The sequence below is a fragment of the Hemicordylus capensis genome, chromosome 1, assembly GCF_027244095.1.
Source record: "Hemicordylus capensis ecotype Gifberg chromosome 1, rHemCap1.1.pri, whole genome shotgun sequence".
Lineage (NCBI taxonomy): Eukaryota > Metazoa > Chordata > Lepidosauria > Squamata > Cordylidae > Hemicordylus > Hemicordylus capensis.
Window position 1 is genome coordinate 125,848,138 of NC_069657.1, and position 18,894 is coordinate 125,867,031.

General features: G+C 44.8%; 1 protein-coding gene across 2 annotated transcripts in view; it reads left to right on the plus strand.

Annotated features, from left to right (window-relative positions):
- The window catches only part of TMEM86A (transmembrane protein 86A), a 62,418-nt gene that overhangs the window by 30,227 nt on the left and 13,297 nt on the right, over nucleotides 1-18,894 (plus strand). For both annotated transcript variants that reach the window (XR_008310771.1, XM_053267641.1), the window contains exon 2: nucleotides 12,338-12,602. Coding sequence is in view for 1 of the 2 variants with exons in the window: in XM_053267641.1 (XP_053123616.1) it covers nucleotides 12,338-12,602 (265 nt within the window). In the remaining variant the exon portion in view is untranslated. The remainder of the gene's footprint in view (nucleotides 1-12,337; nucleotides 12,603-18,894) is intronic.

An 18,894-nucleotide genomic window follows, 5' to 3' on the forward strand; every position in this document is an offset into this window, starting at 1 on the left:
AGAATGTGTGCTTTGTAGCTTGAAAATCTTCATTAGGATCAGTCCTGGAGTCTTTCTGTAGCTATAGAACTTATTGTGCCAGATTGGTTTGCTAGGTCACGAGTATTGGGGAGGGCTCAACATTTTGGTGCCTGAGCAGAAAATCCAAATGTGGTTAAAATATAGCAAGGTGATAAAGAGATGACAATTTGCTTCCCTTTAATGCTACTTCAGAATCTGCTGCTTAACACAAGCTGCCTCACCCTGCTGAATGGCTAGGTGTCAGGAACAGATTGTTCAGAGTAGGAAATAGGAATGCTGGCAGACATCCTGACTAGCGAAGCACTTGCATAATGAACAAAGTTATGCTGAGAATATTGCATAGTTGCACTAAAAAAGGGGGGGGGTATGGAATCGCAGTCTAATGTTTTTGCACAAAAGTTCCCTTTCAAACAAATTAGGCGTGCTGCAGGTCGTGCAACTATTGGGCATGTGTAACGTGCTTGCAGTAGAGCAGTGCTACTCTGGAATGCAAGCCTGCAAGCCCCAGACTTGAAGGAGTTTCAGAAAACAATTTCACCCATATTAATCTCACCAAATATTAGTATAACATTATGGGGATTCTGGAAATATGATGATTAAGAGGTGGGTTTCTAATATCTGATTGCAACCAATTCTAGGCTTGCAGCAGGATCTTCTGCATGCTTACTCAGAAGTAAGTCCCACTGTGTTCAATGGGATTTTCTCCTATGTAAGTATTAACAGGATTGCAGACTAAGTTCAAATTGGTTCTATTCTGTTCCATCTTCAACACCACTGAATATTGTAAAAAAGACGGCTGGCAAACTGCTGTAATAAAAATTGATTGATTGTAAAAAAGACATTTCTGACCACACACAGTTATGTTTGCATTGTACTATCTTCCGTTCTTTGGTCTGATGCCCAAAGGAATGCTAGAGATCTGGAGTCACAGCCTTTATCCCCCATTCTGCTCATTTTTCAGTTGTGTCTTAAACTTCCTGTATGAAATGCCTATACTACATAACAGTACATCAGTTTAAGAATTAGTTCATCTAGTGTAGGAAAACAGGATTTTCAAAAGAGAGCAGTGTAGATTATTGTCTCTTATGATATGACTTTATGATTCAGCAACAGCCATGAAATTAAGGTTTTAAAGCTGACTCATGACAGACAGCATTTGAAGGCTATCCTTAACTCCATCTACAATAAGGAAGGCTAAATCAGTGACAAGCCATGAAAAAAATGCACCTAATGGCACAGCAGGAAATGACTTGACTAGCAAGCCAGAGGTTGCCAGTTTGAATCCCCGCGGGTGTGTTTCCCAGAAACACCTATATCGGGCAGCAAAGATATAGGAAGATGCTGAAAGGCATCGAGGCAGGTCTCACAATCCGTGAGACTCGCTTTCGCTGAAACTGCGGGGAGAGAGCCCGCTCTCCCCGCAGACAACCAGGCAGGGAGCCCTGGGCGGCTGGATCGGCTGCCCACACGATTGCCGGCTCTGTGACGGAGCCGACGGGGGCTGGGGGGAGCAGGGGCTGTGCGGCCCCCGGAAGCCCCAGTATGCCCTGCGCGAGCACACAGGGCATACTGGGAGACCCCCAGAGCCAGGAGGCGGCTTTTCGCCACCCAGTCGGGGGTCTACTCACGAGTAGCCACGGCATGGAGCCATGCCACGGCTACTCACGAGCAGATAGCCCAGGTTTGCAGAGTGCTCGCTCCGCAAACCCGGGCTAAGAGGCGGGCTATTTGAGGGGGTTAGCCGCTCAAGAACCATCGGGCTCGCTTGTGAGCCCAGTGGTTCTTACGATTAACAAAAATCGGGCTAGGCTCTCCTAGCCCAATTTTTGTTAATCGTAAGAATAGCCCCATCATCTCATACTGCATGAGATGGCAGTGGTAAACCCCTCATGTATTCTACCAAAGACAACCATAGAGTTCTGTGGTCACCAGGAATCTTTATTTACTAGGTTGTTAAATGCTTTGAGATGGTTTAGCTGAAATTTGCCTATATCATTACACAAAGCTTCCTACAAGGGTAGTCATGAGATTTGTTGCATTTTAAAGCAATTGTTATCTAATGTCCCCAATCAATCCTTTTTAAGAATCAGAACAAAAAGATGTATTGATGGCATGATTGTCAGTAGTATCATTAAGGCAATTTGTAAGCTATCCTTCACCACATGGTTCCCAGGGTTAAAATGCAAATACAGTACACTATTATAAAAATAACAGAACCACAAAAACAGCAGCCAAAAACATTAAAATCAAGCACAAGCCATAAAAAACATTAAAACCAGCCACAGAACATGCTAGCCACCTGAAGTGGCACAGCAGGGAAATGCTTGACTAACAAGCAGAAGGTTGCTGGTTCTAATCCCCGCTGGTACTATATCGGGCAGCAGCAATATAGGAAGATGCTGAAAGGCATCATACTGCGCAGGAGGAGGCAATGGTAAACCCCTCCTGTATTCTACCCAAGAAAACCACAGGGCTCTGTGGGCGCCAGGAGTCAAAATGGACTTGACGGCACACTTTACAGAACATGGTAGAAAGCCCAGTCAGTCTTTGCTTGGCACAGGAAAGAAATCCAATGCTGCCGAATGAGTTTCTCTGGGGTGGGTATTCCATATCTGAGACATCACAATCAAAAAGGCCACCTCCCCCTGATTAACACCCACTTGGCTTCACATAGTGGGGTGGGGGGACCAAATGCAGGCTGGCTTGTGTGGAGGAAGGTGCTTCAAGTGATCTAAGTACAATACACTGAGGCGATTCATTGTGAGAACCACCGGGCTCAGCTGCGAGCCCGGTGGTTCTTAAGCGGGTCATCCGCTTAAGTAGCCCTGCCCTTAAACCGGGTTTGCAGAGCAAGCAGTCCACAAACCCGGGTTTTCTAACCGTGTGTTGCTGCGGCGCTGCTCCACACCATGGCAACTCACGAGTAGACGCCACTCCAGGAGGCTCAAAGGCAGCCTCCCGGCTTGGGGGTCTGTGCACTCACACAGGGCATGCTGGAACTTCCAGGGGCCTCATGGCCCCCAATCCCCCCAGCCCTTGCCGGCTCCATAACAGAGGCGGCAGTTGTGTGGGCAGCCAGTTCAGCTGCATGGAGCAGACTGACTGCTTGTGTGTGGGCAGAGCGGGCTAAGCCACATACACATGGCTAAGCCTGCTCTCCCCGCTAACCCTCCCGAGGCAGGCCGAGGCGTAACTATAGGGGGCAGGGGGGGGCACGTGCCCCGGGCGCCATCTTTTCTGGTCACGTGGGGGGCGCCGCCATGACAAAAAATATATTTTTTAATTTTTTTTTAATTTTTTGTTAATACAAATGTTTCCTGCTCAGTGCAGCAGCGCTGCAGCAGTCAAGGGAGCGCGTTGGCGCCCCCTCCCACACAAGCGGTCCCTTCCGCGCCCCCCGCGCCCCCCCCATTGCTTTGCTGGCGCCTGGCGGCCAGTCAGTGGCCTGGCTTGGCTGCGGCGGCAGGCGCTTGTGAGGAAAAACCTAAGTATAATGTAGTATGTTGGGGGGCGCGGGGGGGGGGGCGCCATTTCAGTGATTGCCCCGGGCGCCGTTTTCCCTAGTTACGCCTCTGATCATGAGACCCGCCTCACTTGCTACCCATTTCTAGCCTACTTTCTAAAGGGGAGAAAGCTTAAGAGATCGCCATGTGTATGTGTCCCCTATAACTTTTGTGTTTTACAGACTTATATGAGCCAAATTTACAGTAGATGGGAGGGGATCCTGATGGGTATTTTTATTTTGATCCATCATCTTGAAACAAAAGGGTGGCCACTAAAAGTACAAACACCACTCCTTTTAGAAATCATTTGTTCACAGTTTGATACTAGCCACATTCACACTACATGGGAGGGGATTCAGATGGAGATATTTTTATTGTGGTCTGCCATTTTGAAAACAAACTAGAGAGGTCCTATAAATTGGATGCTGAAAAGAAATGGCAAGTGGGCTCCACTTGTTCGTTCTATCTATCTATCTATTTATCTAATCTGTAAAGTAAAGTAAAGTGTGCCGTCGAGTCGGTGTCGACTCCTGGCGCCCACAGAGCCCTGTGGTTGTCTTTGGTAGAATACAGGAGGGGTTTACCATTGCCATCTCCCATGCAGTATGAGAAGATGCCTTTCAGCATCTTCCTGTATCGCTGCTGCATACCAGCAGGGCTTCAAACTGGCAACCTCTGGCTTGGTAGTCAAACCATTTCCCCGCTGCACCATTAGGTGGCACTGCCCCAAACATTCATCCCTGGGCAGTTAATAACATAAAACAAGTTAAAACATACATAAAACTTAAAACAATGTAAACAATTTAAAAGTCAAAAACAGATTAAAACCTAAGAATTTAAAACGCTGAAAAAGCTTGAGTGAAGAGGTGGGTTTTCAAATGTTTTTTAAAAATTGCCAGAGACATAGAACTTCGTGTTTTTGTTTGTTTTGACTAGAATCCCCTAATAATTATATTGATCTATTTAAATAATAGTTTACTTTGTAGTATTCTGAACAACCTTTCATTAAAGTATTTGAGTATAAAGAAACCATCTTAGAGAACTTATTAGAGTGCACAGCTGTGAAGGAATTCTTGTCCCTTTGATAGACAAGCCTTTTTTTTATGCCAGTTTGATTAATTTTCTATGACTCTTTTACTCTCTGCATCTCAAATGAATTGCCAGTTTTTGATGCCAAATAAACGACAGCAGCAATGTATTCAAGTTCAGTACCCAAGGATTTCAAGGGCGTATTGCCAAGGGTTTAATTATATTCCTTTGGCAAATAGCCACAGTTTGCTCTTTTAAAAGTCAAGCATTACTGGCTGCTAACTCTACTGGTTTAGTCAGCTGAGGAGTGGGGCTTTGAAGTGTTGCAAAAGGCTCCTGGTTTTGCTGAACCAGGGAGCAATCATGCCAGAAAGCCACTTGTGAGCTGAGCATTATACACACATCTCAAAAATACAGTAGGAATTGTTGTCTTGTGTGTAGTAAGCACCTGCAAAACTCTTTCTTAATCAACCTGCACACTGCCCAGTAGAGTAAAATAACCCACTCAGGCCAGGGGGGAACAGACAGAAGGAAAACGTGAGCCACAACTCCTCACTTAATTTGTGGGAGGGGGGATGTGGGGAGGAAAGACACTTTTGTGGGAAAGATATAGGTTATTAGGTTTGGCAAGTGGGAGTTCGGTAAAATTCGGGGGGGGGGTACCTCCTCAAATGCTTAGGGAGGATCTGCACCCCTGTCTCAGGCAACATTGTATGTTAAAAATTAACTCACTTTATCAGACCTTAATATGAGTTAATGCCTATACTGTGCTCACTAACAGAGGAGTTAAAGTGAAGATGAAGGAGGTAAAGTACAGGTGGTTACTTAACAGAGAATTATGTCCCTCAGTTCCTGAACATTCTCATGTTCTGTGAGAAAGTTACCAGACAGAGCTGGTCTCTCTGCAAAGCTCTTCATCTCTTCCAGTGAAGAAAAGCCACGTCTTCATTTCTGCAAAGAAAAGTATAGAACTCTTCACATGACCTCATTGAACATACTCTCCTTTCAGGGGTGTGGCGGGGGGGGGAGACAAATGTGCTCCTGCACATGAACACTCATAGCTCAGTAGGCCTTTGAGTCCACTGCACTATACTAATGCAGTTATACTTAATTAATAAGAGATATAACAATAGTGGTAAGAGCACGTCTTCAGCAATGTTTGGATTCTTTGGCAATTTTTAATTTGGAACTCTTAAAAAATGTAATATTAAATGTGGTTTTAGCCTGGTTTTAATTTGTTTAACTTAAATTTGGTTAATTTTATTAGTCTTATGTTACTTTTACATTGTATCTTCTTATTAATGTTGTGAGCCGCCCCAAGCAGTACTGTACAGGAGATAAAGGTAAAGTGTGCTGTCGAGTCGGTGTTGACTCCTGGCGACCACAGAGCCCTGTGGTTTTCTTTGGTAGAATACAGGAGGGTTTTACCATTGCCATCTCTCACGCAGCATGAGATAATGACTTTCAGCATCTTCCTAAATCACTGCTGCCCGATATAGGTGTTTCACATAGTCCGGGAAACATACCAGCAGGGATTCGAACCGGCAACCTCTGGCTTGCTAGTCAAGTCATTTCCCCGCCGCACCAATATATGGTTAGTGTACTGGAGAGGCGAGGTATACATATTTTAAATAAATAAATAAATAAATAGATAAATAAATAAATGTTCTTATGCAAATAGTGGATGGAATATGTTCTTCCATACCATTCACTCCAGTTGTGATAGTTTCACTACCTTTGCAGTTTGTTTATTCATTACGTTTATATACCACGCCATCCAAACAGCTCTGGGCGGTGCACAGCAGCAAGAATGAAACCTGCAAATTGGTCATTTAAAAAATAATCAATACAAAACCATTTTAAAAACAGTTTAACCCCATTAACAATTAAAACATTAAAACTATTACTATTTTGCAATAAACAATTAAAACAAACAATAATGGGAGATAATTAATAATCAAATCCCCTCCACAAGAACAGGAGCAGATGTGATGGGGCAGAAGAGGTTATTAATTGGTAATGCTGCCATGCTTAACCGGAAGCAATTAAAGGGTCTGACCTGCAAGGTGGAAACTTGATTTAGGCTGGATGTCACAAAGCGCTTCCTCATAGTGGGAATACTTAGCCAACATAAAAACTTGCTCAAGGAAACTATGGAGTTTCCTTCCTCCACGCTATTAAAAACAGTCCACCCGCTTCTAATTCCGCCCTCTTATAATTTTAATTCTTATGTAGTTAATGTCTGAACAGAGGGGTGAGGGAAACTGACTAAGGAACTTCTCACTGGACAAAGGAACCTGAATAATTAGCTCCTAAATATGTTGTCTGACTTGAGTGGTTCACTTGAATCTACAGTCAGCTATTTGAGTTAGTTGAATGCTGCAGCTCTTAAACTAGCATGTTTCTACTGAATGGGTTGAATCTTATTCTGGTTCCCCAAACCATTCATAGGAACGAGGATTTATCATCATTGAATATGAACTGATTTATCATCATTGAATATGTTGATGAGACATGGTCAGCTTTTATCTGCAGATCAAATCTGAGACAAAATACTCCTTTGGTATCTCATTCAATAGCGATGTTACTTTTTGGAGATCAAGGAATGGCCTCCAAATAAACAGCAAATCTACAACACTAGGGTGCTTTGCAGTCTAGCTGCTCAACAGCAGCAAAATGCCTACGTTCAGGCAAGTTGCATTGAAAACGTGAACAGCAGGGGGAGCAGTCTCGCAGCAACTAACTACCCCAGAAAACAGCAAACTCCTTACACCGGATATACAACATCCTAGCTGTATATTGGAGCGGTTAAATTCGAGACAAGGCATTGGCAGTGTGAACGGCACCCTGCTGTCCGCATTGGGACTGCGCTGTCACAATGCAGGAAGGGTGAAAGCACACTTCCAAGATCCGACGTGACCCTGTTGCAAGCAGAAGCATAAATAGGGAAAACGGCGCCTGGGGCAAGCACTGAAATTGCGCCCCCCCCCACCGCACCACCACCGCCCCCCCCCAACATACATCTGACTGACACACATGTTTCAGAAAACTTTTATTTTAAAAATTTAAAAAATTACCAAAATTACCAAAAATTTCAAAATGCAATAATTAACCAAAAATGCAATAAATAACCAAAACCAGCTTGCTCATTAAGGCTGGCTCCAAGTTAGATTTGAAACAAGGACTCCTGGCTCCCAGCTCAGACACTTAGCCACTACACTATACTTAATCAGGAAAAGTAAGCATTTCTTTCAGTCCAACTCCTTCTTCTAGCAATGAAGATTCCAGAACGTCACATTTAATTGCACTAAGGGCCGTCACGTAATATGGGAATGAAACTGTAAATATCTAAATTTGAGAAAATGATTTTGCTTCTATTTTATTTTATTTATTTCCATTTTATATCCCACTCTTCCTCCAAGGAGCCCAGGGCGGTGTACTACATACTTAGCTTTCTCCTCACAACAACCCTGTGAAGTAGGTTAGGCTGAGAGAGAAGTGACTGGTCCAGAGTCACCCAGCAAGTATCATGGCTGAATGAGGATTTGAACTCAGGTCTCCCTGGTCTTAGTCCAGCACTCCAACCACTACACCAGAGCCCCTGGTGGCGCAGTGGTAAAACTGCTGCCCTGTAACCAGAAGGTTACAAGTTCAATCCTGACCAGGGGCTCAAGGTTGACTCAGCCTTCCATCCTTCCGAGGTCGGTAAAATGAGTACCCAGAATGTTGGGGGCAATATGCTGAAATCATTGTAAACCGCTTAGAGAGCTCCGGCTATAGAGCGGTATATAAATGTAAGTGCTATTGCTATTGCTATTGCTATTGCTACACCACACTGGCTCTTCAAAGCCTATCGCCTTAAGACTCCTTCAACTTCAATAAAAACTTTTAGGGAGGTTGCCTTTTCCTAGTACTTATTATGAGGGCTTTGGGGAAGGTTGATTTACACATTTTCATTACTGTTTGGTACAGCAGGTAACTTCAATACTTTGCCTTTGCCTCCCCCACTCATCTAGAACATTTTTGCAAAATCCTGGCAACTGAGGATCACCAAATATAGAGAGATAAGGCACTGCTAGCACAACATTAGTTAACAAATAGGTTCTTATCCCTGAAAAAGAGAAACATTCTGATAACTTGTTGATCAATTAATAATGAAGCTATCAAATGAGAATTATTTGAGGTGGTTTTCTCATAACATGAGCTAAATACTCAACAGGAATAATGCAGACAAGATAAGTCCCCGTGCAAAGAAAGGGGATGGTGGGAAAAGAGAGAAAGTGATACCGAAATAAAAGCTACTAGTTACATATATTTTACCCAAACTCCAATAACTATTGTTGATTTCATTCCAAGAGCCTCATTTGGGGGCAATTAGGAAAACTGCCAACAGCTACAGTAGCTGCTACAGCAAATATACAGGTAGGTAAAGCAGGCCACAGGTCCTGAAAGATCCCCAGTATATGGGTGGAGACTGTGAAAAATAGAACATTTCATTCAGACCTACTCCTTTTTCTAGAAGATCAGGATTCCAAGCCTTCAAATTTAATTGCACAAAGGCTGTGATGTAATTACAGCCCCCTCCCAGTCAGTTTGGCTTTTGCTTTTAATAGATTAACATAAAGATTATAATATTTGAATCACGGTCAAATAGTTTGAGAATGCACAGAAAGATAATGGCTTCTCTTGATTAAATTGATACAATGAACTTTGTAAAATTTCAAATACATTCCACATCAAGGAATGCACACATAAGCTGCATTGATATAGAAGTCAGCCCTTCACAAGAAATTGTTCAATCAAAAACAGAATCCACGTATTTTAAATCTGCAACAGATGCTTCAAAAATGTTTTCAATTCTAATTTACCCATTCCTCCAGTGATGGACATGAAAAACTGCACTACAAAACAAACTCAAGCGATGGCACCATAAGGGGAATCCTAGAGCCTACCTTGCAGAAGAAACTGGGATTTGAGCTCCATCCCAGGGTATTCCCAAGATTTCCCCATTACATCCGGCTATCACCTAACATATGTATCGCTATCCGCCCAGTAACAACTAATAAACCTTTTTTTAAGGTCTGCTGGCTTCTGGCTGGCCTGATAAGTTCCGTCGACGATAGAGCGAGCCAAGGCAAGCAGTGAGCAATGCGCCCGCCGCCAAGCCAGGCTGAGGCCAGCAAAGCAATGGGGGGGGCGCGGGTGCGGAAGGGACCGCTCGTGGGGGAGGGGGCGCCGATGCGCTCCCTCCGGAGAAATTTTTATTAAAATTTTTTTTAAAAAATTTTTGGGATCGGCAGGGAACATGGCGGCGCCCCCCCCACATGACCCGCAAAGATGGCGCCCGGGGCACGTGCCCCCCAGCCCCCCTATCATTACGCCTCTGGTTGCAAGGTCTAATCTGGAAAGCACCTAGAAGAACCGGCCAATTAAGCTTTTTGCCTGTATGTAACTGTTGAATGACAGCAATTGACATTGTGGAGATTAGCACAAATGTTTATGGGATGATTTTGAGTGCCAGTAAAAACATCTTAAAAGACAACACAGTACAAAATTGTACTGTGTTGTCTTTTAAGATGTTTTTACTGGCACTCAAATTGTAATTGTTTTAATCAAAAATTCTGTTTGATTAGATTCAGCCAGTATTTAAAGAAAATGGAAGAACAGCCCAGGGCTCTGTAGCATGCCTGAGACCCTTTTCCAAACTGAACTCTTTCCTTGATATGCTTATATTCATAACAGATTTTCCTGGAAAGCAATTGTTTTTCAATCCAAGACTGTAGAACATGCTTTTTCTGAACATTTAAATTAGCTCCCATTCTGCAGCTGATGTAGAACCACCCTGTGGGTTTCTCCTGGGTAAACATTGCCTTAAGCACCATCCGGTCCTGTGCATGTGTACTCAAAAACAAGTCTACTCACTAGGCACAGGATTGCAGCCTTAGAGTGTTTGTTTCAATTTGTGATGAGGGTGATAGCTACCCAAATATCATGGTTTGATGTAAGGTGATATGAATAGGTGCTGGCAAACCTGTTCTGTATTTGTTAGGAAATGTACCAAGTGTTCATGCTCCTCAGCTTTCATTCATTTTGTGGGTGACTCTGTAGAATCATTGCATAACCACAACAGGATACTGTGGGAATATGGCTGCCACATCTTATTTGCATGTATTGGGTCACATGTATACAAGCTTAAACCCGTCTGTTGTTTAGGACTGTGGCTGAGCTACAACCCAAAATCTGCTGTGTTGTTGTTGTTGTTTTAAATCAACCTTCCAAGAAACTTGTCCGAGAGAGAGCAAGCTCTGGGTTTAATGTCTGTTCATTTTGCAACAGAATGTAAGCATATAGCACATTTGAGCCTCACCATCAACAGGCACAGTGTGCATCAGTTCACCTTTGTCCCACACATCTACACAAATGACAGGGGCACTTACTGGACCAGTGTGAGCTTTTTCAACATGTAGCACAGTGGGCTTCTGGATCTCAGTGAAGAAGGTCATTCTCACTACCTGTGATTGGGGTGGGGAGGGTGCACCCTTCTACCTGGGTCCTCGCCCGGGGAGAAACCTCAGGTTACCCAGCGAGGCAGCTCCACATGATCCCAGGCCCAGAGCTCCACACGAGCAGCCCTGCCCAGCTAGGCCTGTTCAAGTCTGGGTAGAGCTGCTCGTGGAAACAAGGAGTGTCATTTGGGAGAAATGGTGCCTGTTGATTCCCAGGCTAATTTGTTGTGCTTAATGTTTCTGCACAGCAGTGTTCTATAGACAAGCCCCGGGGCTGCAGGCTTTAGGGATGGGAGTGATGAAAAGGGCACTTCTGGAAGGGATAGGGCATATCAAATCACTTTCCAGTGATTCCTTCTCCTCATGCCTGGATACTGGAATCATGTGGAAACATGTTTTGTGAACTGGTGTTCTGTGGATTCAGTCCTGTGGTGACTTCTGTTGCTGTGGTGACATGTGGAGGTCATTTATCTGTATGAACTAGTCCTTTGTAATGCCCCCCATATATTTCCCCCACATATGTGACCCCAAAATATGTATACTCTCACTCCCACACACCTGTTTTAAATATATGAAACTCCCTTAGTCCATTCAGTCTAGTACTGCCTGTGGCTCTCCAAGGTCTCAGTCAGAGGCCTTGCCTAGTTCTCCTAATCAATCTCTCTCTCTCTCTCTCTCTCTCTCTCTCTCTCTCTCTCTCTCTCTCTCTCTCTCTCTACCAGGGACATCTATGGCCCCTTTATTTCAGATGCTACAACAGGGAAACTTTAATTGGCAGTGGGTTCTGAATATACTTTATGTTCAGTCCACAATAAAATAGATGGGTGGGTGAGGATATCTCTCTCACTCTCTCTTCAGAAATGACCATGTGCTTAGATGTCCAGTGTCCCCCACCCCCCATACCCACATTAAAAAAACACCATATATCAAACAGCCCTAAGTAGCATTACTCCTTGAAGTCAGTCTAATGAATCAGATTGATTTCCAAGGCTTTTGTGCTTTACAAGGTTTAAGCTCAAATCTCTTAAGCCCTTATTTTTGGCATGGAACAGTTCTGATGCGGTATGCAGCTGATGACATTGAAAAAGTCTGGTAAAGTTCAAGAAGCCTTTGTTCTTGTAATTGCTGCCAGTCAGCAGGATTCTTGAAGAACAAGGGAATAGGCTTCCAAAGCCAAGGGGAACAATGTGGCGATGTTGTTTACAGCCTCTATGTGGCTTCTGCAGATTTGATGGCTTTGGGGGGAAAGCCCTGACAACTCCTCCTTGTTTCTTCTAGGTGAAGAGTGAAGGCCCCAAGCTTGTGCCCTTCTTCAAAGCCACTTGTGTCTATTTCGTCCTCTGGCTGCCGACTTCCAGCCCTTCCTGGTTCAGTGCCCTCATCAAGTGTCTACCAATCTTCTGCTTGTGGGTTTTCCTGCTGGCACATGGGATCAATTTCCTGATGGCCCATCGCAGCGCCTGTCGAATCTTTGCTGGTTTGATATTCTCAGCTATAGGAGATGCCTTCCTCATCTGGCAAGAGCAAGGCTACTTTGTTCATGGTCAGTGGTACTCTGGTTTCTAAGTCTCTGGCATGCATCTCATGTGCTGCAAATGATGGCAGCTGCCATCCTAAATGCACTAGTAGGGAGTAAGCCCCACTGAACACAGTGTGGCTCCCTTCTGGGTAACATAGGATTGTAATGCTGGTGTTTGCACAGGGGTTTGGATGCTCCAAAACACTGGCAGCTCAGTGCACAGCTGGAGATGCAGGAAGCAGTACTCAGGGGAGAAAAGATATATTATGTTTGTGCATGTTTTTGCCTTCTGATCAGACTTCCTAATTCTCCTTGAGCAAACTCATTCCCAGTCCGCCAATTTGTGAATCACTGGTGGAAGGAGTGTGGGATTTACGTGGGTGCTGTATGACTTTCCGAAGCTTGGATGCGCTGCATTAGTGCATCCATGAACAAAATAAAATCCCCATGTGGGCATACTCTTAGTACACCAAACCTACAGAGCTTTGTCTACATTTGTATGATATTTTCCCCAGTATCTTCAGATAGAGTGATGTTTTCCAGAACTTCCCATGATATGAAATGAGGAGCAAAGTTATGGAATAGGTATGATTACTGTAGGGCCCACCCTAGGATGACAGAACAAACTCACAGCTCTTTCCACCCCATAGCACTTATAAGATCTTCCCCCTTCTTCTAAAAGAGGGATAGCAACCTTGGCACTCCAGCTGTTGAACCGCAACTCCCATCATCCCCAGTCACAATAAATTGTGGCTGGGGCTGATGGGAGTTGTAGTTCAATGATAGTCGGAGTGCTAAGGTTGCCTACCTCTGTTCCAAAGCTATCATCTCAGGCCCTGTGCTGGCAGCAGCCAGATATGCAGCACTATCTCTCCCCTGGGCATCTGGTGTAAGCATAGTGGTTAAGAGACTGAGCTGTGTATTATAACTTTCCAAGATTGAATCTCACCTCTGCCAGGAACTTCCCAGATGGCCTTAGGCAAGCCACTGCTTCTCAGTATTAGCCCCAACCCACCCCCAGTGACAATATGAGGATAATAATACTCATCTTACAAAGCTGTATTACAAAATAATGCATGTGAAGTGCTTTGAAAACTCAAAGGCACTGTGCAAATGCCTATTATTTTTATTCTATTTTATCCCACCTTCTTTCCAAAAAGGCTCAGGGTAGCTTACAAAGACAAATCCAACAAAGAAACAATTCCAACTTGATGATAAGAACACAATTAAAAAATTAAGTGGTAGACCAAAAAAACCCCAAAAAACCAGGGAGAACAGAAACATAGCACAAAGTCAGAGGAAGCTAACTGAGAACAGGTTTTAGCCTGCTGTTGAAATGCCCCCCAAGAGAGGGGCAGTCAAACCTCCTGGGTCAGGGAGTTCCCAAGGGCAGAGGCAACCACTGAGAAGGTCCTCTCTTGCATGGCCACCCAGCAGACTATAATCAACCATGCTTCAGTTTAATACTCAATAAAAACTACCACCTGCCTCTAGCCTAAATGTACACCAAAAACTAAAAAGATAACGTTACTGAAACTGTGACAGCCTGGGTTATGGTGGCCACCTGTCCTCTTTTATCCTAGACAATCCTCTGTTTTTAAGTGTCTGGGATTTGTCTGGTTGGCTCTTTGGTCTGGGATTTGTCTGGGATTGGGGCAAACCCGGGCCGTACAAATCTGGGACTTGGGCATCTGGCTCAATTACTTTTGTCTGGGCTCCCCCAACCCTGACCACAGCAGCACTGAGCTCTCTTTGGCATCAGCAACTCCATCCAAGCCTGTGGTTGTGGGAGACAAGCTGCTAGGGGAAGTCGATGCAGCAGTATCCAGCAGGGCTGGGGTCCTGGCTGTGCACAGGCACAGCACCACTTGGCTGCTGGCTGAAGCGGGGGCATCCGGGGGTGGAGGCAGAACTGTGTGCAGGTGTAGCAATGATTGGCTGCTGGCCGGGGGTGTCATCAGGGGGCGGCCCATGGGGCTCAGCCCCCCACCCCACCCCAGTGAATGGCTCAGAGCCCTGAATCCTTGACTGGGGGACCAGTGGTCATCGCTACTGCTGCTGCTTCAGCAGTTGCTATCGCTTCTCATTTCTGCTAAGTTGCTATCGCGTCTCGTTTCTGCCAAGATGCTGTCCTGGGGACAAAACAGATTCTGTGGCCCCTGGTACAGCATTTGTCTCCTCTACTTCCCCAAAGTTTGCCTTTGGGGAAGAGTCAGGTGTCATTATTTGGGGGGGGAGGGCACAATTGAGTTAAATTCTCAGAAGCAGGGCCCGGATCTTTTGAGTACTAGCAGTGCCCCTGCTGCCGGCCAAGGGAGATCAGAAACAGGACAAAGATGTGCAACCACAGGAGTGGGTAAGGGAGGCACAGGCACCAGGTGCAGTGGGGATGGGCATAGGGAAGCTAGAATTGCATTTAAGTGCACCTTTGCTGGCTACCTTTGGCCAGAGTGCTTGTGGTTCCCAGCAAGAGAGCAGACACCAGGAAAAGGCTCTGCAAAAAGCAAGGTGAGGTACCCCCTTTCCTCTCAGCCCTTCTGCTCTGAGGCACTTGAGTGGTGGGACCTCTCAGGGACCTGCAGTGTGGACACTCAGCAAGGTATCTTTACTCCCGCCCCCGCCCCCAGCTTCCCCACTGTGATGAGTTGTATTTATATTGAAATTATCATGTTTCTAAATTTACATATATACATATGCAATTTTAATGCATTTTTTTTGCCCTTGTTTGTCCGTTTTGTGTGATGAATGTCCTCTTTTGTCTCCTTTTTTTGGCCATAAATGTTCTCTGTCCTCCTTTTGGTGATTCATGTTCTTTTTTTGGTGAGGTATACCTGGCCACTCTAGCTTCAATAATAGGGGCATCCTTTGCCAGGCAAAAAAGCTTCTGTGTCTCTGAATCCTTATATCTTGCTGCAACTTTTTTTCTGTTTGGAGCCTGAAGTTTTCTCCATTAATGCTCCTTTGAAAGGAGATGAACTGTGACATGTAGCCCAAGGCACAGCATGACTCAGAGAACAAGCGAAGGGAATCCTTTCTGTATTCTGACAGGGAGACACTTCACCGTGTGGGCTGAGGAGTCAATGGGTGATGATGGCTTTGGTGCAGCAGTTGTAGATATGCTGACACATCATGGACTGACTGTCTTGCAAAGTCAGGATCTGACTTGGCAAGCAGTGCTGAGACTGGAAAGTGAGGAGGGCCAAATCCTAAGAGAGCAGATGTTTTTCTCTAAAGGGAAGACATTATTGACCCACACCATTCATTGCTTGTTTTGCTGATATAATGTAAGAAATCTTCCGGCAAACCAGACCTTTTAAAAGCTCTCTTCCACAATAATTTCAGAGCCATTCCTATCTGGTATGGCTCCTATTAGCCTCAAGACATTGTGTCAAAGCTTCGGTCATTGTTCCTGAAACCAATTTGCATTGATTCAGTGATCTTAAAATGCTCTGGGGATAATTGCTGCCACAGCAGCTCCCATTAGCAAATGCGATGAGATAAGATAGCCTTTTAGTGTCAAATGATTGTTGTAAAGCCTTTTAGTATCAGATGTGCTGAAAAGTAAAACCTTTTCCATCCTCAATGTGCAGAGTTCTCTCCCTCACACATTTCATGAATCCATTATTTCTGTGCTTGTCAGATCTGATCAAAAAGAAGGTGTTGAAATCAGAGGCACTGTTTCTGACATCAGTAGAGAAAGATGTGGAAAGGGTTGGTGGGGGGCAGGGAGGCAATGCTCAGAGTACAAGAGAGCCCATCCCCATATCTTTTGTCACAGCCCCCTTAGCTACTGTTTTAGAAAGCTATGGGGAACATGATTTGGCTAAAATAGGAAGAAATAGAAAGAGAGTGTTGCTTGTGGAGTTTTTTAAGGGCTCCCTTACCTTTCCACTCAGCACTGGGGAGGGCATAACCATACCTTCTATACCTTTCATCGGTGAAAACAGAGACTGGTCTGTGAATGTGTAGAGCATGTTGCCAAGCAACCTGGGAGGCTTGGCATATCATTCTGACTACAAGCAAGCCACAAATGGGAAGAGCACAATATCCCAGCCAAAGCCATACCCTCCAACATTTTGCAGGTGGAAAAAAAGGAAAACACTTGTAGCAGCCAATTCTCATACCAAGGATTACAGCCCACCCACCCACCCCCTTAAGAACATAAGAACAGCGCTGCTGGATCAGGCTCAAGGCCCATCTAGTCCAGCATCCTGTTTCTCACAGTGGCCCACCAGATGCTGCTGGAAGCCACAGGCAGGAGTTGAGGGCAGGCCCTCTCTCCTGCCATTACTCCCCTGCAACTGGTTCTCATTACGCACTGCTGAAGACTGGATTTCAGCCACTATATACTGTGCACTGTATAATGCCTTGGTGTTCTACACCCATTTCGGTGTGGGTGTATTAGAGGCATGGCACACCTAACCACCCACTTGTAGATTTAATTTCTAGAGACTCTGGGGGTGGGTGGGAAGTTGAATCCTGAAGAATGACTCCTCTAGCAATTCACATGGGGAAAAAAAATGAACGAGGCATCCCCAAGAGATGCGGGGCGGGGGAGACAATACAGGAATAGTGAGTTACTAGGAACAGATTCCAGAGAACAGAGTCTGCATCTGTCCCTGGTAAATAGGGACGGTTGGAGCCGATGCACAATCCTCATAGTCCACTCTTGGTTGCTTTCAAACTCGGCTGTGAAAAATACATATATTTAATTTTCCAGAGCTTTTGATGTGGCTATTTGTTAAACATCTTAATAACTAGATCAACACAGATTTTAAAAAAGAGCCAGCGTGGTGTAGTGGTTAGAGTGCTGGACTAGGACCAGGGAGACCCAAGTTCAAATCCCCATTCAGCCATGAAACTTGCTGGGTGACTCTGGGCCAGTCACGTATCTCTCAGCCTAACCTATTTCACAGGGTTGTTGTGAGGAGAAACCTAATCACCGCTCTGGGCTCCTTGGAGGAAGAGTGGGATATAAAATTAAATCAATCAATCAAATAATCACTTTTATTTTTTAAGCAAAAGGATTTATGCCTTTGGCATGTGTAACTAGTATATGGCCTCATATCCTTGTTTATAGCAACAGGGTCTTAGTGAGCAATACGGCAGTGGTGACAGTGGGGCCAGACCGACGACCGTCCCACTTTTTTTCTCTAAATGGTGCTTCTGCAAGGGACCCATTGATAAGTCAGGTCTCAAATCAAATAAACAGAGAGGGTCTCATAGATTTTAGTTCATTTTTTGTTAAACTTTAAAGACAATCTGGAATCTTTTTTGCTGGTTGTGAGACTGTGGAGGTTGTTGCCACAGCCACAAAAAAGATCACAATCTCTTGGCTCACAGATTATATAGTACACCCATGAAGAAAAATTGCTGAGAGGCAAACATGTTTGGAATCCTATAGGGCATGGCAGTTGGCGGATACAGTTGGGGTGTGTGATTTAAAGGGAAGAGGTTAAGTATATGTGTGTACATGTGTGTACGTTCTCTCTCTCTCTCTCTCTCTCTCTCTCTCTCTCTCTCTCTCTCTCTCTCTCTCTCTCCTGCTGCTGATTCTCCATGCCCCCTGCCCCTAAGCTTCTTTTCTCAAAGAAAATGAACTGTCAGGCTTTTGAACCATTGCATACAAGAATGTAATAGGCCCTGAGGTCTATCTTATTTCTTCAAATTATCAGAGCATTGTGTGATATCTGGAGGCTGGGACACATTTTCCCAGCCTCCAGATCGCCATGCGGCTTGCAAAAACACCAGTTGTGTGGGTGCACGAGCTGCGCAGCTGGGGACCATGCTGGATCATCTGTGGGGAAATTAGGTGCTATTCTACCTTCTACCCTCCCACCCTCCCCAGCCAGCTCTCTCAAAGGTCATGTGAATGACCTCTTAGAGTTTTGAAATAAACATTGTAGCAAAACCTTAGAAGCATTCTTAGAATGCTTAGAAGCAACATTAGAGCCAGCGTGGTGTAGTGGTTAGAGTGCTGGACTAGGACCGGGGAGACCCGAGTTCAAATCCCCATTCAGCCATGATACTAGCTGGGTGACTCTGGGCCAGTCACTTCTCTCTCAGCCTAACCTACTTTACAGGGTTGTTGTGAAAGAGAAACTCAAGTATGTAGTACACCGCTCTGGGCTTCTTGGAGGAAGAGCGGGATATAAATGTAGTAATAATAATAATAATAATAATTCCTGGCTCTGAGGTCTGTAGTCTGGTGTTCCTCAGTGCTTAAATCCAGAAGCCCCGGTTGACAAATTAAATGTCAATTTCTTACAGTGCAGCCAGTTGTTTTCCAGAAATACAGTTAATGAAGGTAGCATGA